The sequence below is a fragment of the Sardina pilchardus genome, chromosome 6, assembly GCF_963854185.1.
Source record: "Sardina pilchardus chromosome 6, fSarPil1.1, whole genome shotgun sequence".
Classification (NCBI taxonomy): domain Eukaryota; kingdom Metazoa; phylum Chordata; class Actinopteri; order Clupeiformes; family Clupeidae; genus Sardina; species Sardina pilchardus.
The window spans coordinates 23,082,561-23,105,802 of record NC_084999.1 but is presented as its reverse complement, the minus strand read 5'-3'; the positions used below and the strand labels follow the sequence as shown (position 1 = coordinate 23,105,802).

Sequence of the window (23,242 nt, the reverse complement as noted above, 5' to 3'; positions counted from 1 at the left end):
GGTCCCGTTCGAATTGTACTGTGCATTTCACATATGATGTGTGTGAATTTAAAAGATAATTTTTCACGTCAATGAAGTACTGTTATTCAATAGACTTTAAAAGTTATGTTAGTTTTGTGCGAATCCGCCAAGTGGACTACATCTCTCGTCTCAAACGATCACGTCACCAACATTAAACGAGCGGCTCGCTAGTTAGTTAGCTGTTATGCTAGTTAGCGCTGCTGCCAACTATGCCACTTTACTGTAGTTTGTGTATAGTCTATGGACGAATACAACTTATTTGGAGTGTTTAATGCTAATGTTTAAAGAGGACATAGAATGGATGAATTGAGTATTGCACTGTGTTGTCTGATGTTAAAATAGTATATATTCAACTTTGGTTTAAAAAAAATATTTTACAAGACTAATTAAAACCATATATTTAGGCTGGGAATTGAAATGGTCCGTTTGACTAAATGGTGCCCTCTTTGGCAACCCCAATTGAACGTGATGTCTGACATCACAAGCCAGCAGTTTTGCTGAATCGCCCATTTTTTAGTGTCTATTTCCAAGTTCAGGATTTTCATATGAAGGAGGGCACAACCATGCCTCATGTTCATGATAGCTCTTTGTTTATGCACAACCTCTCATAATTCATGAAAACCAAGAAAAAAAATATTTCCATTCTATGTCACCTTTAATGTTAATGTGTAAATTAGACCTGCTGTTGCTGGTGCCGGTGGCTGTGCCTGTGAAGTGAGCTAACGTCACTAACGCGACTGATGTGTTTGTAGTCGATGGAATTACGATATTTCACAATGTTGTAATTCACTAGTTACGAAATGAACTGCAAATGTCTTTACATGAAAATTTGTCTTTAAAATTGACAAACATCATATGTGTAATTCATGGCACGATCGGGACCAGAAAATAATTTCTTTCTCCATAGACTCTCATATTCATTTTTTTCCCGATCTTAGGTCCAGTGGACCGACCGGAAGGGGCGGAGACTTAGGTTCCCTATAGCCCTATTCGGACGGGACTTATTTTACAGGGGGATGTAGAGTAATGCAGGTTTATCACATGACCTCTAATGTAAATGTCCAATCCGTCCGAATAGGCCTTAAGAACAATACCTATAAACGAATATCGCTCTCGTTATATGATTGACGACATTCACACATAAACGATGACAACATGAAGAACAATATTGTTGGGGATCACTTTCAGAGCGATTTTGAGAACGACAAAAAGCTAACAGCCCATCAGAACCCATCAAATTTTAGCCAGCACATTCATTAACACAAGGGGAGCCTTTGTTTATCATTGTTTGTGTGGACGCTTTTATCGTTATTATTACTTCCTCCGCCAAGTTATGTTTTCATCGGGGTTTGTTTGTTTGTTTGTCTGTCTGTTTGTTAGCAAGATAACTCATAAAGTAATGGATGAAATTTTCTTTTTTTTTTTTTTATTTAAATTTTTTCAAACATGCATTGCCCAGGGGCTAAACATACAGAAACATGCCACATGTATAGGAACCATTGAAAACCAAGAGTTAAACATCATACGAACTATAACACACGTAGACATACAGTAACATAACATAGGACATCACTCACATACACTGAAGGACATTACACACGGGAAAGGTGGCAGGGGGGGGGGGGGGGGGGGTGTTTATGTATGAGTGTTTGTGTATGTGCTGCGAAATGTTATGTGGTGTAATTTATATTCCCTATACCATGCTGTCAGAGCACCTTGTTACCTTATCTACATATCTCAGATAGTCTGTATTCCACTTTTCCATTTTGCCATTTGTAACAGATATAAGCCTCTCCATTTCAAATAGTTATTTTATCGTTTTATACCACAAAATTAGTTCAGGTGTTTTAGGTTGCTTCCATAACCTTGTTATCTGCTTCAGTGCAGTTAGGCGCAATATATTAAAAACCTTTTGCTCTTTTGCTTTTATCTTATCCTGAATATTAATACCCAACCAGTTTTCCAAAGTGAGATGTTCTTTAATATCCAGTATATGTTTAGTAGCTTTCTCTACCTCTAGCCAGAACATTTTTATTATTGGACAGGTTAAAAATATATGTGCGTGGTTAGCCTTTACCTCTCCACATCCTCTCCAGCAACCAGAGCCTGTTGTAGGGGACATTTTCCCACTTATGTTTGGAGTTAAGAAAAGTCTCTGATTTATTTTCCAAGCGAATTCTCTCCAGTGTTTTGAATGTGTGCTTTTAAAGCTGTCCTTCATAGAGTCTCTCCAGGCTGTCTCAGTGATATTTATGGATAACTCATTTTCCCATTTCTCTTTTGCATCGCTTTTTATCATTGTTAGGTTTTGCACTATTTTGTATATGTTTGAAAGTTTTATCTTACCTTTATCTCGATTTTCTATCAAATATTGTACTAGTTCATTTCTAGTGTTTTCTTCTTTTAGATTTTCCTTTATATAACTTCTTATCTGTAAATATTTGAAAAAGTGTTTTTGCTCCAAGTTATACATATCTGCCATATCACTGAATACTCTTATTGTATTTGTATCGAGAAATTGTGAAAAAGTAACTAATCCCTTACCAGCCCAGCATTGTAGAATCTTGTCACTTCTTCCTGGTATAAAGTCTGGGTCGTGCATCATTTCTCTGAGAAGTATACTATCGCTTGGCATTTTAAGTTTTTTGCACAGTTGTCTCCAATTCATAACTGTATTACCTATGCAAAAGGGGTGTAGATATTGTTTTTGTCTCTCTTTCTTTAAAAATGGTAGTGTTCCTATTGATCCTCTTGTTATATCATTTTCTATATTGATCCACTTTTTCTCCATGTCTCCTTTCATCCACCTCATAATTATTTGAATTTGTGTTGCATAATAATAATTTTGAATGTTGGGAAGGCCTAGGCCTCCTTCATTCTTAGGTTGAGTAAGTAATTTAAATTTGACTCTGTGTTTTCTATTGTTCCAGATAAAATTAGCGAGGATTTTGTTCCACGATTTAAAGAATGTCTCTGGTAATTGGAGAGGTAACGCTTGGAATAAGAAAAGAAGTTGAGGGAGTAGCCTCATTTTAATTGTTTCCACTCTGCTCTAAGTTAATTAGATCTTTACTAATGGAGATACCTAGGTATCTAATACTCTCTGTATCCCATTTAAAAGTGTACTGTTGTTTAACAGGATAATTAATCTGTGTTCTAATACTTAATGCTTCACATTTATTTTCATTTATTTTATAACCAGATATTGAGCTATATTTTTTAATCTCCTCTAATAGATGTTGCATTGAGGTTTCAGGCGAAGTTAAGTATAGAATTATGTCATCTGCATAAAGAGCTATTTTGTGTATTTCCTTTCCCATCTTCATCCCTTTAATATTCATGTTTTTTCTTATAGCTATTGCCAGCACTTCAATATACACAGCAAATAGAAGTGGGGAGAGTGGGTCTCCTTGTCGAGTGCCTTTTTGAATCTTAAATTTCCTTGATATGGTGCCATTTGTTTTTACTACAGACACCGGGTTACTATAAAGAGTTTCAATCCATTTACAAAATATATCATCTATACCAAACCTTTTAATTGTTTCAAACATAAAAGGCCAGCTGACCAAATCAAAAGCTTTTTCAGCATCCAATGTCAATAATAATAGCTGTTTATTCTCTCTTTGTGCATAGTCAATCATATTCAGAGTTCGTCTAATATTATCCGCCAAGATCCTTCCTGGAATGAAGCCGCACTGATCTGGTGTAATTATTTCTGTAATATTTTCTTTTAGCCTATTTGCCAAGATTGATGAAATTATCTTGTGATCTGTGTTGAGAAGTGATATACAGTGAGGAGCACATGTATTTGATACCCTGCTAAAACAGGAATATAAAATCATCATTTGACAATTGATCTTAATGCCTTAACTCAAAAAATTAGTACAAATCAAACCGCCAAGGACACCAATTTTCTTTGTGATTGAAGAATGTATCGTAAATAGATAAATGTTTTCCTTAAATGCTAGGGGAAGGAAGTATTTGACCCCCTATGTAACCCTATGGGAATTTAACACATAGGGTTAACATAGGGGCAGGCAGATTTTTATTTTTAAAGGCCAGCTATTTCATGGATCTAGGATATTATGCATCCCGATAAATTTCCCTTGGCCTTTGAAATTAAAATAGCCCCACATCATCACATACCCTTCACCATAGCTAGAGATTGGCATGGTGCTTTTTCCAGTAGGCCTATTAGCCTGTTTGATTTGCATTGAGCTCAATGAGCATCAAACAGGCTAATAGGCCTACTGGAAAAAGCACCATGCCAATCTCTAGCTATGGTAAAGGGTATGTAATGATGTGGGGCTATCTTAATTCCAACGGCCAAGGGAACTTTATCAGGATGCATAATATCCTGAATCCATAAAATAGCTGGCCTTAAAAAATAAAAATCTGCCCGCCCCTATGTTAACCCTATGTGTTGAATTCCCATAGGGTTACATTGGGGGTCAAATACTTACTTCCCCCTAGCATTTAGGAAGAACATTTATTTATTTACGAAACATTCTTCCATCACAAAGAAAATTGGCGTACTTAGCGGTTTTATTTTTACTCAATTTTTGAATTAAGACATTAAGATCAATTGTCAAATGACGATTTTATATTCCTCTTTTTAGGCAACTTTAGCATGGTATCAAATACATTTTCTCCTCACTGTAGGTCTGTATGATTCACATTTTGTAGGATCTTTCCCTTCTTTATGTATTAATGTTACAATTGATGATGACCGTACGTATTCTATCTAATTGTATCCTTTTTTCTTTTAATTGCTCCTTGTCTTCATTGCTATTTGTTTTACTATGTCTACTCTCCATTATTTTTATATCCTCAATTAACTGTTTCTGTTCTACTCTTCTTGCTTTCATCTTAGCTGCAGAGTATGAAATAATGTGGCCCCTCAAAACCGCTTTTGTGCCTTCCCATAATGTAATTGAATCTATATCTTCAGTATCATTTAATTCAACATAATCTTCCAGTACTTTTTTAATCATTTCTATAAAATGTGATTCCTGCAAAAGCGAGTTATTTAATCTCCATAAACTCCTTCCTTTGCTAGTTTGTAATAATATTGTAAGGGAAATCGCTGCATGGTCTGAGATGTTTATTGAGCTAATATTGCATGATTTAACTAAAGTTACATTTTGTTTATAAATAAAAAAGTAATCTAATCTGTTGTAAATAGAATGTCTTCCAGAGAAGCATGTATATTCCTTTTTATCTGGATTAAGTTGTCTCCATATATCTACTAATCCCAACTCAGAGCATGCTTTCCTCAAGTCCCCCGCCATTATTACCACTCCCTTTGTCTTTGTAGTTAATAAATCAATCAAGTGTACCATGAATTCCAGGTCTGTATCAGGTGGATTATAAACATTCAGAAATGAAAATTCTGCTCCTTCTATTTTTCCAACTGCTAATACGTACCTTCCTTCTTTATCTGTATGGCATACTTCTAATTCAAAGTTTAAATGTGGTTTAATAAGTATAACTACTCCTCTTTGTTTGGAATTTAGCGTACTATAGTATACCTGTCTCTTTGTTATTTTCTTTAATTTTTCATGCTCTAATTTATCCAAATGAGTTTCCTGCAAATAGATTATGTCTGCTTTTTCCTTCTCCATCTCTAACAGAATCTTTTTTCTCTTTATAACATTATTTATTCCGTTGACATTCAAAGATATTACTTTTAACTCACCCATGAGGCTGCTGACAATTCCCAGGTTCGAGCATCCTTACTATTTCATCTGATAGCATCCAGCTGATGTACTCAAGCCACGTGATTAGGGCAGTTACATGTTCATTCACTTGAATATGTATATGTATGTGTGCATGAGTGTATGTGTATGAGCCTAGATGAATATGTAGTGTATGTGAAACCATTGAACAAAACACAAAAAAACAGGGTAAAATAAAAAGGAAAAGGGAAAAAAGACAATACACACACATATAAATTTGGTTCCATCTGTACCACCCCAGGCCAAAGTGGTATCTCATGGTGACTGTTGTTAGACACATCTTTGTGATCAGGGAGTCAGCCAACTTTTTTGAGCATGGCCTATACATCCCCTATTTGTGGCAGCTTATGTTCTGTGCCCTCCTCCCCGCTTACTTTATGCTATTTCCATACCCAACTTCCAAACAAAAACGGCTTTATATTTCTTAGCTTTATTTTTTATTTTTCGATTAACTAGAGGTAGAGGGAAACAAAAAAGGCTATACATCTGAGACAGGCGAAAGTATTTCAATTTTAATTTCTCAACCAAATCCCCCCTTGAACTTAGAAATTTGTATATCTCAAATCAGATTTTTTTTTTCATGTGTAAGTAAAACTTTAAACATTACAGACACAGGGAGAAGAAAAAAAAATGTATATATATATATATGTAGTCCAATCAATTACCCCCATCCTCATCCCTTCACTCCCACTCCATCCCGCCTAATCTCCCCTCCCCCTCCCCCTAGTCTCTTCCCACCTATACATGTCATACATAAACCAGACAAAACCCCACACAAATTATGCACACATTCACAGAACCACCTACCCATAACTCACATATACACTCATTCACACAAAAAAAAGGGGAGAGAAATAAATATAAAATAAAATAAAAACAGACAGACACACATACACAATCACACACACCTCACTCACCTAGCCATCCACTCCTGTTCCTACCTTCATACTTCCATACACTCAGTCAAATCACCTTCCATTCTCACACACACGATTCCTACCTTTCCTCCATTCATACTTCATTCATACTTCCATACACTCTACCCACTACCCCAGTCACCTTCCATTCTCACACAGACATCACAGTTCAGTCTCTCAAACACAAATATATACACACACACACACACACACAAGGAGAGAGAGAGAGAGAGAGAGAGAGATAGATATAGAAAGAGAAAGAGAGAGAAAGAGAGAACTACAGTTCAACTCAACATATTTCGACATCGTTTTTTTTTTGTTTTTTTTAGGGTACATGATTTTCTTTTCTTTTTCTTTTCCCCCTTCACGGTCCCATTCCTTCCCTCATCAAAACGTCTTCTCCACAAGAGTTCCAAGAGCGTTCTCGTGTCAACCGAAAAATATAAGTTACTTCCCTTAAAGTCTCGTTAGCTCGCAGGGCTACTTGAAGTCTTGTTGGCTCGCAGGCCTAGGCCTACTTCAGGATCGGTTAGTGGCTTTCCTGCTCTCCGTTTTGTACAGGCCTTCCTGATCCAGTTCTTTTGCAGCCACTGTTGGATTCGAAAAAGTTATAGTAGTCCCATCTTCCTTGAAGACTTTCAGTTTTGCCGGGGCCAGTATGTGCGTCTTGATATTTTGCTCTTTTAGTTGTTGTCTTATGGGTTTGTATAAAGATCTCTGTTTTCTCACTGCAGATGAGAAATCATGGTCGAAATAAATCCGCTTGTCTTCATAAACCACTTCTTTCTTGTTCCACGCCGCGTGCACCCGTGCTTTTGTGTCTGAGTTGAAAAAGGAGACAATTATTGGTCTTTCAAAATCTTGTCGCTCCTTAGAAATGCGGTGTGCTCGCACAATGCCGAGCTCCCCCGACACTCCAAGAATATCTCCTATCCACTGTCCAAGGAAAGCAGTCATGTTTTCACCTTCAGTTTTTTCGGGAATATTGTATATACACAGATTGTTTTGTCTGGATTTGTTTTCCAAGTAATCCACCATCTCGACAAGTGCATCCACTCGCGACTTCACCTCTTGTGTTGTTCTATGCGTGGAAATGTCCGCGTCGTCTGTCACTCACCCTAGACTCCAGGTGGTCCACGCGAAGTGTCGTTTCTTCCACCTTCTGGCGCAGATCAGTTGTTTGTTCCATAATTGCTTTTATATCCCGCTCAGTGTCATTTCGAAATTGTTTAAGATCATCTTTTAGTTCTTGGAATTCTTTACTCAAAGAGTCTTTCAGTTCCGCAAACATTTGTTTGATCTCAGCTATCTTTGCCATGCTGCCAGCGTCTTCATTCATTCGCTTGTCTTCCTTATCCCGTATTTTTAATTCCAAAATCGTACCTGAACGAAGGTTCATTAGCACTCGAAGATCATGATGTATATTTCGTGGATTACTTTTTAAATCATTAGATAATATTTGAGTTTAGAGGAGGTTCAGAGGGCCAGCAATTCAAACTGCCGCCATGTCACCGGAACCGGATCTGAGCCCAGAAAACCTGGATGAAATTTTCAAGGAAGGTTAAAAATGACCCAAGGAAGAAACGATTACATTTTGGGAGTGGTGCTTATAACCGCCGGGATTCTGGAGGCATTTATGTTTTTTTCTTAGCGGTGTGATGGCATGCTTTGGCCACGTGGTGGCGATCTGAATAGTTTAGGTTCAAATGTATGACAACCAAGGAAGAAGTAAGTGGAGCAAGACTGAGTCGGAAGAACAATACAGGCAGAGCGCTTTCTGAGTGCTTTTCTAGTTTGTATGTTTGTCTGTCTGTGTGTCTATCTGGGGCTGGTTTCCCGATAACGTTCACTCTTAGCGAGCTACGAAGACTCCAAAGGTATAACTTACCAAAGTTGTTTACCTTTATGGTCATGGTTCCCGGACTATCACTTAGAAGTCTTTTTACGAAAAGCTCCTTACGTCCGACGTACAAGGCACTGTCCACCATGAAGGTGCTGAATTAGGTGACATCGATTGCTCAGAACGCGGAGGCATGATAATATTAAGAGAGCGTTCTTTGTGTCATGTATCAGACTGATTGTGATATGGTGAAGCGTCTGTAATTAGCATGTTTGTCAATGATGGACTGGTGGGATGAGAACTGTGGGAAGGGAACATTGTGCTAATCATGAGGACTGATGGGACATTGGGCACACGGGTAATTGGGGAATTGGATAATTGGGGGAGGCATCCTTTTTATACAGAACTGCAGCGAGCAACAGGAGACTTGGCACCGCGGGTAGGGCGGGGCATCGGCGACAGCGAGGCAAACACAGACTGGGTAAGGCCTCTTATGACGTTTCACGTGTGTCAGAGCTGAGAGAGTAAGCAACAATATGCGTGTGGCATTATGTGTACGGTACAACAGTGTGTAATGGATAGGGTCAACCAGCTGGCCTCTAGGCTGTGTAATGAAGTGATAGCTGGCTGTGTTCATTTTTCATGTGCATGTATTGAGTGTTGTGCGCCTTCCTTCACTTGTATTGAATTTGCCATTAATGGGGTGCTGAAGTGACTTTAAGGTTCTTTTGTGTTGCTGTGTTTTCTTTTTGCTACCTGCATTATTGTCATTGCGATTGCTCTGCTATTCTGTATACTCTCACCCTTAGGGCTCGTCTGTAAACTGGGGTGTATGGGTGGTATTTAATAGGGGTGGGAATTGGCAAAAAAATTAAGGGTACTTTGGGGTTAACTGTAACCATTTTTAAGGCCGTTTAAAACGTGCATCAAATCACACAATTTGGTCGTTTTGGGTGTCGTAGCGTGTAATAAAGGTCGTCAACAATCAAATTGACTACTTTTCAAATTAATTTGAAGAGTTTAAGAGGAGAGTTTTTGGTTTTCTTCTAGCTTGGGTAAGCAGGAGGATAGAATTTAGCAATTGCTGCCAACATAGGCTAGCCTACTGTCAAAAACATCCTTGTGTGCGGATGACGGTCTGATTCAAGCAGGAGGGTAGAATTTGGCGAATTTGGCGGCAGCTGCAGCCAAAATACTGTGGGGGAAAAACATCCTTGCGGTTTTGACACCACATAATAAACTCAACAAGGTAGCCCAGGTGCTGGCGAGCCGTACCTCTGCGGACCTGGTTTCTCCACACTATACTTTTGCCCCGGCCGCAATCGCTGCCAATCCTTCTTCTCCTCCTCTTCAGATGAAGAAATAAAAAAGAACGAGTCGATTTGACAATGACAACTTTTCTTACAATCCCTCCAACAGGCCACCGCCAACAAGACAGGCTCAGCAGCCTCATACAACTGTAGCCTACTGTGTTGCTATGGGACCCGACGTCAGCGGATAGGCTACTATGAGCGCGATTGGCAAGACAACTAGAAATTCTTCTTTTAAACTCTTAAAACGAATGAAAAAAGTAGTCAGTTTGATCGTTGACAACCTTTATTACAACCCACGACACCCAAAACGACCACATTGTGTGATTTGGTGTTTTCAACAGCCTCAGAAAATGGTTACAGTTAACCCCAAAGTACCAAATTAAGATTCGATACTATTGCGATATTTGGGCCACAATTCGATAATATTGCGATTCTTAACATATTGCGATACACCAAGTATTGCAATTCGATTTTGCGATATATTGCTATTCATGTCTCTCATATTATTCTAAGTCATTACAAAAAATTAGGAAAATAACACTGTTCAACTCACTTTGCAATGGCATGGTGCATGTCAAGGTCCTTATATTCACTTTTTGTTGAAAACCAAAATACACCCACCTTTTTCGATGTGAAAGTAGTGTAGAGTGTCGTGTACAGTATAACAGGTTGTGATTGTGAAGCATTTATTATTGCTGTTGAATGCACAATGAAACACCACAACACGTGCCCCCCTTATAAGCGTAATAATGTGATCAGAGTAAACCCTGAGTAAACTCGACTCAAATAAAAGTAAAATGGATAATTAAATTATATAATTAAGTATTGCGATACTTTGAGCTACAAGTATCGATTTAATTGTGTGCACAAAATATCGCGATACTGAACAGAATCGATTTTTTCCCCCACCACTAGTATTTAATATCTATCTATATTGGGGTAGGTTCAACTGGGAGTAGGCCTGGCTTGGTTGGGTATTGTTCTCTATGTGTGTCCCCCTTCTGGTGCTTGGTGTAACTGTCAACCCGTGGTCAATAAAAGCTGTGAATAAGCTGTTTGTAAGTGTGAAGAACTATGCTTTTGAGAAATACCCAATTGTTAAACCATAATTGCAATGATGGACACAATGTTATGACGATAGTTAGACAACAATGTTTTTGAGAAACATACTCTGGGACAAAATATATGACTGCAAGAATAAATAATAAATAGAATAAAATTAATAGAATAAATATAATAAATTCTCTTTCGTATATGTATATGGTTATTGTTGATGATTTGCTATTTTCTGTTAATATTCAGTTCAGTTTATTACTATTATAAATATTTTATGTAGCCTATACGACCACTTTAAACTTATTGATGATAACTGAATAAATTGTTAAAGCAACACTAAAGCACTTTTCCTCTGTTGCACGCACACTATTTGTTTATCCACCAAATAACAATGTCCACAGACAAGGTAGAGCATGTTGCATGATTTTAAGAAAGTATATATAGTGCGGTTATAGCCACTAGAGGGCCGCGAAGTGAATGCAGAAGTGCCGTTCACCCTGTTACGAGCTGAGGAACCGCTGAAATGATTTTGGAAAAACCTGATTTGGACCGAAGTGTCACTAAGCACCATAAACATAAACATAAATGTGCATAAGTAATGAATAATAAATAAAATCAAACTTCTTTTCCTCACCTGTCCATGATTGCCTTCTCCAATTCTGTCCACTCATGCACGATATTGTCACCCATACCATGGTACACCAGAGTATTGCATGGCAGAGTTGGGGGTTTACGGCAGTGCCACGTCAGCTTTGCTTTTAAATCTGGGTATTCACAGCAACAGACCCCCTTACCAGGCAGGCCCACCCCCTCCCATTTGACGTTGCAGTCTGACCTCTCCTCCACTTGAGCACCCTGAGAGTTCTTGCCCACAAAGTAGCCAAAGTAGGCGCCACGGTTGGGGTCTGTTTCCCGGTGTCGCTTGAGGATCTCTACAGACTCACTGGTGTGAACCAGGAGGACCGCCACCCGTGCCTCACCCGCCCATGGTAGGGTAAACCGGGCCAAGTAGGTGCCATTCTGATGATCCAGTACCCCTCCAAACACACTAGCCTAGCGTGCAGGAAAAAGAGGAAAGATTTAGCAAATATTCATTGAACAGCCCCAAAACTTGTGTCACTTCAAACCAAATTTGAATATGTTGTGAAAGGGTAATTCCTTTGTGCTTCTGTGGACACCTGGTGCGTCTACGGGAAGGGACGGTGTCGTACTAGTAAAGGAGGAATGCCGGAGCAACACAGATATTCACTTATATCCAGGTTTTAATGCATAGGTGCACAGCAATAAATGAGTAAAGCCTACCTTATACACTGACAAGATTTGGTAAAGATTCTTGAAAGATTGTAGTCAAAAATAGAGTAAAGCTTGAATGAGGGGCATTAATTACATTGCATGTAAATGCAATGTACTGTTATCACTGTTCTTCTTATTATTATTCTTCCGACCAAAATCAACGATCAAAGGCTCTAAAACCACTGAACCGTTTGACGTCATTCAAGCACTCATACAAAGGTCTTGAAACTGAGATTTGTTCTATTATTTTTTCACATTTGTGAACTTTATACTTTTTGAGATATTTACGATAAAAGAGTTTAAAATTCCCATAGAGTTTACATTGAGACCCTTTGGCGGCAAAGACTAATTGTTACGTCAGTGCTCAGCTGTCAGTAATCAAGGATCTCGAGTCTGATCCAAAGCCATGCCATCACCGCTGCGCTAAACCAGGCTAAACGTGAATGTTACGTTACGTCTACAGCTGTGAAAACATTCTACCATGCCACTGTAATCCAGGACGTTGTCGTCTTGTCTCCTGTTAGGCTATTCCTTACTTGATTTGTTTATATCGTTACAGTAGCCTAACCGGTTTGCTCTCACGTTATCAACAGCTAAAGACAATCTAACCTAACGTCAATGTAAACACTGTATTTAGCTAACGACAACCAAAATTGTTCCAGGCTAACGTTTAACGTCGGGGTAGGCTGCAAGGCGAACAGGGTTTAGCAAACCAGTCGTTTCAGCTATAGGGACTTAAGCCAGGCAATCATTTAAAGCTTTCGGTATCATTCACAAATTAAAAACCTAGGCTTATTTCTATTAGGACCATCACGCACCTGATCACACTTCGAAGAACATACTAGCTCATCCTGTAAAATGTGGAGCCTACATAAAATATCCTACTGTAAGCTAACGTTACATTTGCTAGATATCCTACCTGTTGCTGCATCATCGTTGATTGGCGTTGTTTGAGAATGAGATTGTATTCCGTATTCCATGCCTACTTTTAACCTTCATTAGTGTAGCCTAGATATGAAGGCTATAAGCTATCCTACCAGTCGTTTCACTGTAGGCTACTAAAGTGTCAGCTCTTGCAAGTCGTTTGACGTTGTCAACTTCGTTTCAGTCTTTTAAATTCTAATAAATGAAGAGTTATTTTCCAAAATAGCCTATATCCACAATTATGATGCATTTTCATATCACTTTTTAAATGTGACTTTCCAAGTATGTAGCCAAGTTGTCTTTTTAACTATAGGCCTAATACAATGATGTGAGTAACCTTTTTGCATTTACATGCAATGGTAATTCCTTCCATGGAATTACATTTTCTAGTTAAAAGACTGCAATCTTTCAAGAATCTTTCCCAAATCTTGTCAGTGTAAGGTAGGCTTAACATTTTGATGTTTACTATATCTTCGTCAGAGTCCATTGGCATCATGGGCAAGAGCGGCCAATTTGTTAGACTGTGATTGTCATCAGGTGTGAAGGGGCTGTACCCTAATGCTGCATTCCAGACCTCATCCAAACGAGTGGGAGGTGGGACCTACCCTACCTGAAAGGTTCTACCTCCCACTTCAAAGCGTTCCAAGCATTTTGGAGTGGGAGGTTTAGAAAACATGGGTGACCGCCGTAACGTTAGCATACCGTCGTAACGTTAGCATATTAGGCTAGGCTAACTGTATAACGTTATAACGTTACTTTCACAAATTGTATTCTTTGTTGACACAATTTTAAGTCATAATATGAAGAACAAGTTAATTACCGTGTCTAAAACAACCCTACCCTAAAGTTTATAGCGTATTCCTTAAAGTTACCCCTCACGGAGCATGTCTCCATGGGCGCCGCCATAATCCTCCCACTTCATTTTGTTGAGGTCGGGGCAGGTTGAGCTCATACGAGTTCGCGAGTAGGAACTCCCACTTCGACAGGCGTTCCAGTGCATCTTTCGTAGTTGGAAGTAGAATAAATCCCACATCCCACTAGTTTAAATGCTGTCTGGAATGCACCATTACACTGCTCATTAGTTTGGGAGGAGGTTTCAGAGACAGCTTGCTGAGGGGGCGCTGTAGAGCTCAATAGTCTCACAGCCGATTCCAGAAGTAAGAATCCAATAGAATTTCTCCACTGACAACTTGAGTATAAGCTATAAAATCGTAGCCGTAGACTTAAAACCAGCTACGACATGACTTTACTCAATGGAAATAGTAGGAATAATTTTCTTTAGAATAATTTTTGCAGGCTGCAAATGTTACACTGTAAATGTTCGAAATGTGTGTACATTTGACAAGGCACATGGGATAGTAGTTCTTCCAGTCAGAATTTAAAATGTGTGCACAGTCTTGTAACTTTACCTTTTTTCATTTCTCTGGTAGTTTTTTTTGCTCAAAATGATATGTTGTATAAGTATGAGTCACGTCGTAGCTGGTTAGCCTAAAGCTGGGTATAGGGCCTACACTATGTCATTTTTGGCCCATTTTGCCACGTTTTTTGAGTCGTGCGACTATTTTGGGGATCGGACCGAATTTTGGCTCAGTCGTGCGTCTCGCATCGTGTAGTATACATGGGGTAACAAGAAGCGATTACCACCTCACGACCACCTCCCGATCGATCGGGAGAATATCAAACCTGTTTGAAATCCTGGTCGCCCCTTGTGAGTCTATCACACTGTTGAAGCAGTTATACGAGCCGATTTACCTCAACCTGTCACACTACACATGCATTAACCTATGCAGCTGCGTCGAATCTACACTGTAACTGTAGGCTCCTCTATGATCACTCCAGAAATGTAACAGGGGTTCGGGGAGGGGTTGCTAACTTTTTGGGGTTGTGTCTCAATAGCTACGTTTACATGCACCCTTTCTAATCCGATTCAGGCCCAATCAGGTTTAAATTCCTTCATGTAAACAAGACAATCGGAAGGAAAATCGCCGATCTGATTGAAATTTGGATCGGATTGAAAGAGGTGGAACGGACCCGTCAGGTAGTAAAATAGTTGTCATGTATACGCTGGATGGGATCATTCTCGGCTACTCTTCCCTCCTGCGCATGTTCAGAAAAGGAGGCGCAATATTTCTCCTATCCAATAAGCCACCATGGCATAGGCAGAGAGGGTTAAAAGCGGATAGTAGTGAAAGATCTTTGTTGAAGGTGTAAACATAAGCACTGGGCGTGAGGTTGAACCATATGTTTCTTTTAGGTCTATGGTTTAAACAGTGACGGATAACATGGCATCGGAAGAATATTAGTTTTGTGACACTTTCAAAACAACAAAATCTGACAGCATCTTTGAAGTTTAGGCTGCAGGCAGCACTTGGATACGCTAACTGGCAGCTGCGTATAGCTTTAGGTAAGCCTAAGGTAAAAGCAATGACTGAAATGCAGTGATGAAGTCTCGTTTTCTGAAAGCCAAATGTTAACAGGTAGGCTACTGTATGTTTCGGAGGCTAAACGGCTATTGAAGCTACGACTACAGTGGAGACAAGAGATATTTTGCGATGTCTGAAAGGGCCGTGTGGAGCTGGTATGGACCAGTGTATTGATTGAATGCATTTCCGTACACGTTTGAATTTGTGTTGCTGGGACTTGTTAAACAACATCTGAGGCGCAAAACAACTAGCGATAGTTGCAACAGTCAGACGTTTTGGTGGTTTGCTACCCCGTCAGATTACAGGATAATCAGCTATATTTTCGGCTTTGGAATTAGCCTAGGCTACTTCTGTATGACCATGCATGAAGTAAGCGCTTGGTTGCCGACTTGCTGTGCAGTGTGAAAGCGGCCAGTGAGTGTGTTAGGAGGACGCAATTTTAGTTTATATTTTCGTTGTTTTAGTCATTCTAATTATAAGGAAAAGAAACAAAACTATTCTGATTTTGCTTTTGAACAGAAGACAGCAGAGGCAGAGGGTTGGAAACTTGGAAGTAGGGAATATCTCCTCAAATGTCAGGCTGCTTTCACGTCCATCTCTGCGAGCAAAACTGCAAGCAGGCTAGGCCTATGCGCGTGTAGCTACTGTCATGTGAACTCGCGCATCTAAAATACTCCTCGCCACGTAAACTTTGCGATTGGATCCGATCCGATTGACTGATCCGATTGGTCATTCCGATGGTTGCATGTAAACGTAGCTTATTATGGCTTATTTTCAGAGACCTGCTGCTTATTTCTCCTCATGTGACCTGGCAACACTGAAAGCAAATAGACAACACAGGGCCGCATGGCAGCACAGCTGATAAAGTTCCCGATGAGTTGGATATGACGTACAGTGTGAGCAGTCAGATCGCATCCGAACATCAGATCGTGTTGTGTGAGAACAGGAATCGTGAGCTGCCCCTGCGAATTCACTCCTACAGTATGAGCAGCAGCTGAATACCGCGATTGAAAAAATCGCACAGTGTATGCCCAGCTTAAGGCTGCGTTCAGACTGCAGACGAATCTGATTCAAATTTGATTCCTTCTCATATCCGATTTTTTGGGCTGACTGTTCACACTGCCTTTAGCAAGTGTCCAAATCGGATATGTTCAGACTGGGTCACATTAGTAACAGATCTGACAGGTTGCTGTAGCAACGAAAACAAATGTTTCTGCCATCAGGAGGAAATACTTGCTAATTTGATGTGATTAAACATAAACAATACAACTAGGTGAGTGTTCATTGAATGCATGCATGCGTGTGCGCATTTCCGCAACAGAAACGGAAACTGATCAGTGGCAAGCTCCGCTTCAAACTGTTGGAAGGCTATTTCATTATTTAACGGCATTTAACAGAACAACGTGGATTCTTGCAACTTCCATAGAAACAGAGCAGAGACTGTATATTTAGCAATGAGTATTGTTGAGTAAAATTTTAATATAACATGGTCAAAAGACATAGCTGTAACGAAAATAGGTGGGCGGTCACTCACGTAAAGTCACGTCACGGACAGTCAAAACCGATCTGAGTGTTGGGAGCTGTTCAGACTGAGACACATCCGTCCATATCCGATACGAATGCGATATGAAACTACCTCCTGGATGTGGTTTGGATCCGTTTTGCAAAAATCGGATTTCATGTGATCTGTCACTGTTCAGACTTCAAAAGTGACATCCGATTCAAATCTGAATGGGCTAAAAATCGGATTTTGGCTGGCAGTCTGAACTCTGAACGCAGCCTAAGGCATGGTCTAAAACTAAGTACAGATTGTCAATTGGAGAAATTAATGGAAAACTTACTTCCAGAAACAAAGGTCTCTCAGAGGAGGGGCGGGGATGTCCCGCCCATAGCCGATTTCGGAAGTAAGAATACAATACATTTTTTCCAAAGACAACTGGTGTATAAGCCATAAAATTGGTGGTAGACTCAAAACCAGCTACGACATGACTAAGTGATTGTACATGCATATAGACTATAAAAGTTAATGCCGTTGTGTTGTGCACTTCGGGGCTGTGTTTTCTCTTTTTGTGTTGTGTTGTCTCTTTTTGTGTTGTGTTGTGTGATTTGCCGTTGTGTTGTGCACTTCGGGGCCGTGTTGTCTCTTTTTGTGTTGTGTTTTCTCTTTTTGTGTTGTGTTGTCTCTTTTTGTGTTGTGTTGTGCACTTCGGGGCCGAGGTTTCTCTAATTGTGTTGTGTTGTCTCTTTTTGTGTTGTGTTGTGTGATTTGCCGTTGTGTTGTGCACTTCGGGGCTGTGTTTTCTCTTTTTGTGTTGTGTTGTCTCTTTTTGTCTTGTGTTGTGTGATTTGCCGTTGTGTTGTGCACTTCGGGGCCGTGTTTTCTCTTTTTTGCGTTGTGTTGTTTCTTTTTGTGTTGTGTTGTCTCTTTTTGTGTTGTGTTGTGTGATTTGCCGTTGTGTTGTGCACTTCGAGGCCGTATTTTCTCTTTTTTGTGTTGTGTTGTCTCTTTTTGTGTTGTGTTGTGCACTTCGGGGCCGTGATTTCTCTCTTTGTGTTGTGTTGTCTTATTTGTGTTGTGTTGTCTTATTTGTGTTGTGTTTTGCACTTCAGGGCCACCGTACAGAAATGAATGGGAAACTTACCTCCAGAATCTAAGCTCTCTTGGAGGACAGGCAGGACTGTTGCCGTGCGCTCTACGTTCTTCTGTATCTACAGTGTACACTCTGCCCTAGATATGCGCTGTTTAATTACAATAATTTTCAATTGGAATGTCCTAACTGTATGCAATGCAAAGCAGTAAGGATGCACAATGTAACACCCAGTGTTGCGAGGGTACATGTGTGAACGGCCCGCCCCGCCGTTTTCAAATAACCCGACCGCAACTCACTCAGACCGCAGAAATAATTATTAAAATACTGTACCCGACCCTCTTATTGTAAAAAGTAGTCCAACTTAGTCGTAGCGTTATTGAGCTATGCAAAACTGGTATCTTAGAGTCATATGCATTTAAAACAATATAAGCCTAATTATGAATGATGAATGCACAAAAATCAAAGAATGCTTTGATGCGCCTCTTGGTGCGCCTCTTGATGCGCCTCTTCGGTGTTGCCCCTGGCAATCAAAGATGCATCCTTCCAACATGGCCGACCGGCTCAGACCCCTCCCAAATCGGCGCGTGACTGCTCATTCCTAATAGCCTATAGCCTAGTGATTTCTCAGCATTTGGGAAACATGCATTTAGTCTACCTTTTTTTGTTCCGTGTCAGCATTCATCCAAAAATTAGGCTTTTTGACTCAACATGGAAAATAATTAAGATTTTCCTATACAAATTCTGTTTCAGCTGTTCCTCACATGAATGCTTCATTGAAGCTCTCCAAAGCATGCAGGCATAGAATATTGTTAAGAAAGTCTTTATTAACGTCTTTACCAATCGACCAAAAGCAAAACCCATAGTGACCGATTGAGTGTGTTAAAATCACACTCATTTTTCTCTGTTACATTGCTCCGTGATTATAAATTGCAGCGAGATGAGACCTTATTAGCCTGTTTGATGCTCATTGAGCTGAATGCAAATCAAACTGGAAAAAGCATTATGCCAATCTCTAGCTATGGTTAAGCGTATGCGATGATGTGGGGCTATTTTAATTCCAAAGGCCAAGGGAACATAATATCCTGGATCCATGAAATAGCTGGCCTTAAATATCTGCCTGCCCCTATGTTAACCCTATGTGTTAAATTTCCATAGGGTTACATAGGGGGTCAAATACTTCCTTCCCTTAGCATTTAAGGAAAACATTTATTTATTTACAATACATTCTTCAATCACAAAGAAAATTTGTGTCCTTGGCGGTTTTATTTTTACTCATTTTGTGAATTAAGGCATTATGATCAATTGTCATATGATGATTTTATATTCCTGTTTTAGCATGGTATCAAATACATATGCTCCTCACTGTATGTCTACATGACATTAAATGAAGAAGTATTTCCTGATTGGGGAAACTTTTAGTTTATTTTTCTTTCAGTCCATGGTTCCATAATACCATTCGATCTTGCTGCAAATTATCAGACTTGAGAAGCACACATTGCATCGGCAACTTCGCTGCTCAGTAGCCTAATTTTCTTGTCGAGGAGGCCAGCAGTTCGAGAAAAACTGCAGCTCATAGACAGAGTAAGCATTTGCTCTGAGAACAGAACACAACTGCATGTCAAGTGTAGCCAAGGGTCTGTCTACGCAGAAACAACAAGTGGCTTTGTGCGCGCACCCTGCTTTCAACCTCATTGACTCCGTGCATTTCTACATGTTCGTGACAAAATGTGGGGGGATAAAATCGCGTTTCAGTGGGGATGCGGCAAATTATGTCTTGACCCATAACTGGGGGTGACTGCGCATCACTGTTGGCCACCACATCTCTATTTTCTTCCTGTCAATTACATTGCTCTGCTATTTTGAAAAAGATATATGGCGCAATAGAAGGGCATATTTATTAGAGGTATATGTAAGGGCAAAATGAGTCAAGATTCTTATGTCATCACCTCATTAACAGTGGAAATTATATTTAAAAAAATATATGTTAAATCAGAATGGGTGGGGAAAATATGAAATTACCTGTAATGTGGGTGAAAAAACCTTTACTTTGAAGAAATCTCCTCCATAGGTTTTCGGTCTTCCGGTTAAGTCCTTGGCAACAATGGTGACATGCAGCTCCTCTCCCACAGAGTAACTGTCCTTAAAGTTATTAATAACGAAGGTGGTGTGGTCTGGACTGGTGCTCATGTTTACAGTGGTAACCTGCTGGTCCGGTCCCCCCCATTGAAGTGCTCTCTGTATCCGGTCCCACTCCTCTATACTTATGTCCTCCACGCCCTCTGGGATTTTGAGCTTTTGTGTTTTGTTACCAAGTATGTCCTTGTGCTCTGGCAGAACAGACTCATGGCCTTTAGTGTCTCCAATATTGTATGACAGCACCTGAGAACAGATAAACAAACCAACAAAAACATAACCGGTCATATACCACCCATGTCTGTTATCCTGTAACAAAGCATTATGTAAGATGGTCACCAACATTTGGACCAGTGGTTCAGAGAAGTGATGTTGTAAGTAACATTATATTGTTAGCAACTCGGGTCATGCCAACCACTGTTCAATTGACCCCAGGTCAAGTTGGATTGAGAGCGTCTAGAAATCCATATTATCCCTGGGTATGCTGACATGAAAAGGGTATCGGTGCCCATAAAGCCCAACGCCCACCAGAGACGTACGCGGCGCGCCGCGCCATGAAAAAAATTAGAACTCCATTGTTTTCAATGGAGCAAAGCCCACTGGAAACGTCTGCCGCGCAGCAGCCGCACAGAGCGTTGGGCTTAAGAACCCATAGGAGGCTGCACCCATAAAGGGAAATTATGTATCACACCAAATTCACCACATAGGCTTTCATGTGGTTATAAAGATATATGATGTTACATATCAGTTTCACAATACCCTGTAGGCTATATACTAAAAGTCTGTGATGTTACATATAATTTTTACACCCTGTATATGCAAAATATCTGTGATGTTATCATTATCATATCATTTTTAGACCTTGTGTTAAGGTTTGTAATGTTAGATATTATTTGTACACCCTGTATAAAGGTTTGTAATGTTACATACTGAATATGTGTTACACCCTGTAATTGCTATTTTCAGCTCAGCAGTCAGTAGTTAAACTGGTCTCTTACTAAAAAGGACCAAAATAACTAAGTGCCTTGACTTACCTACGGTATTACACAAACTGTTTACACTTACTGAGCAACACAACGGAAGCGTATTATTGTTTCATAGAAAACCAAGTAACTGCAATAATAATTTCTCGATCTAACTTGATCTGCCATTCCCTTTAATAGCACACAATTAATGTGGTTCACTGAGTTCAGTTCAGTATTTCAACCCCATCATCCCCTCCAAACTGATCACCAAACTCAATGAACTGGGTATCAATACCTCCTTCTGTAACTGGCCATCGCGGCGCTCCAAGCACAAAGTATCATCGAAATGTACAGTGAGGTGCATAACAAACGGCCGGTGCCCTCCGGAGAAGGACTAACACCAGAGAAAAAGCACCTTTTATTATTTATAGAAATCTGTCCTTCAGTTCAGTGGCACATAATTATTCAACAAGGCATGCAGTTGGAGGTTGTTTCACTTTAAGGCTGGCTTACATTGCACGATTTTGGTCTGTTTTAACAGTCGGCGACTAAATTTCCAAAATCGGGCGGAAATCTTGGGAGTTGTACTGAAATCGCAGCGCGCTCCTGTCATCTAAATCGTTTAGTGTAAGGTGCCAATCTTAGCGGTTTTAAGTCCGTCGGAGGCAGTCTTTTTCTAGTTTTGCCGTTACGACAATATCAAACATGATATTACCTCCTCAACCCTCACCCTAAACACATACAACATGCCACAGGGCGGTGTGCTGAGCCATCTCCTTTATTCCCTCTTCACCTACGACTGCACACCCATGACCCACCTGGTCTCATCAGCAACAACGATGAGACGGCATACAGGGTGGAGGTACAGCACCTAACGTTGTGGTGCACCGACAACAACCTGGCTCTCAACATCAAAAAGATCGAAAGCCTGTCACAGGCTTCAAGTTTCTAGGTGTCCACATCTCTGAGGATCGCTTTTGGACCCTTAACACCTCTGCCCCTACCAAGAAGGCTCATCAGCGTTTCTTCTTGAGGAGACTAAAGACTGTCTCTTCAGTTCCTGGTGAACTTTCAGTCAGAGATTGGGGCCTGCACTATGCCTAAACCATGCATGCATGCTCTGTCTCCTAAACAATCAACAGAGTCAGTGTACTGACGAAGGAATAGATTAAATAGACAGATATGGAAGGTTTGCAGAGATATCATGTTCCCTTTTAAAGAGTAATTTTAGTAGACTACTTTACAAACATGCAAGCATTTTATTTTGATACATGGTGTGGCTAATGTATTTTGTAGTTTGCTTTGATACATTTAAAACTAGATGTAGCCTACCTACCGCAGAGCAGAGTGGTGCAAAATATGACCGCCGCCCAGTCTAGCACATTCTCTCCACAAAAATAAATCACTCGTCAATTTGTCTCCATCTCCTACTCCGTCCCCTTAGCCTGACGAGCCAGACCCACATCAAGATGTAGGGTCTGGGAACGCACCATAGGCAGGGCTCAATCGGAGGGGTGGGATAGACGGTTGTCTTTCAAATTCCCTCTCCATGTACTGCGCTACGACTAATCATCTTCTTGTTTTCAAGTAGCAGGATGCTTAACAGTCGCAACTTCTGGTCGCAGGTCAGTCGTCATTATGTTAAGCCTGCGTACTGGCTCTATACACGATGTGATTGCCCGATAGAAGTTTATTTTTTCCAGCTCCCAAGTCAACTGAGAGGTACTAGACTACCCCGGCAGCAAATTAGATTCTGTCTATTGCTACCATCCCCTTTTGTGTAGTAAATGAGTGTGTGCAGAGAGTGTGTTTGTTTTTGTGTATGTGTACTTCTGTGTGTGTGTGTGTGTGTGTGTGCGCATGTACTATAGGTTTGTTTGTGTGTGTGGGTGTATGTGCGTATGTGTGTTTATGGCTAAATCCCAAAGTGAGCCCTGAGGTCTAAGGACTAAAGACTCAGTGGCCAATCTCAATATGAGCCGTAAGGACTAAAGACTCAGTAATTGACAGACTTACAGTAATTGATCT

The 23,242-nt window shown here is 40.2% G+C and overlaps 1 protein-coding gene across 1 annotated transcript in view; it reads right to left on the bottom strand.

Moving 5' to 3' along the window:
* The window catches only part of LOC134083414 (NXPE family member 3-like), a 28,417-nt gene extending 7,453 nt beyond the window's left edge, over positions 1 to 20,964 (bottom strand). Inside the window, exons 1-3 of the mRNA XM_062539740.1 lie at positions 20,941 to 20,964; positions 20,136 to 20,495; positions 11,520 to 11,938 (exon numbers count right to left, since the gene is read on the bottom strand). Coding sequence (XP_062395724.1) covers positions 11,520 to 11,938; positions 20,136 to 20,495; positions 20,941 to 20,964 — 803 coding nt within the window. The remainder of the gene's footprint in view (positions 1 to 11,519; positions 11,939 to 20,135; positions 20,496 to 20,940) is intronic.
* Positions 20,965 to 23,242: the final 2,278 nt, after the last annotated feature.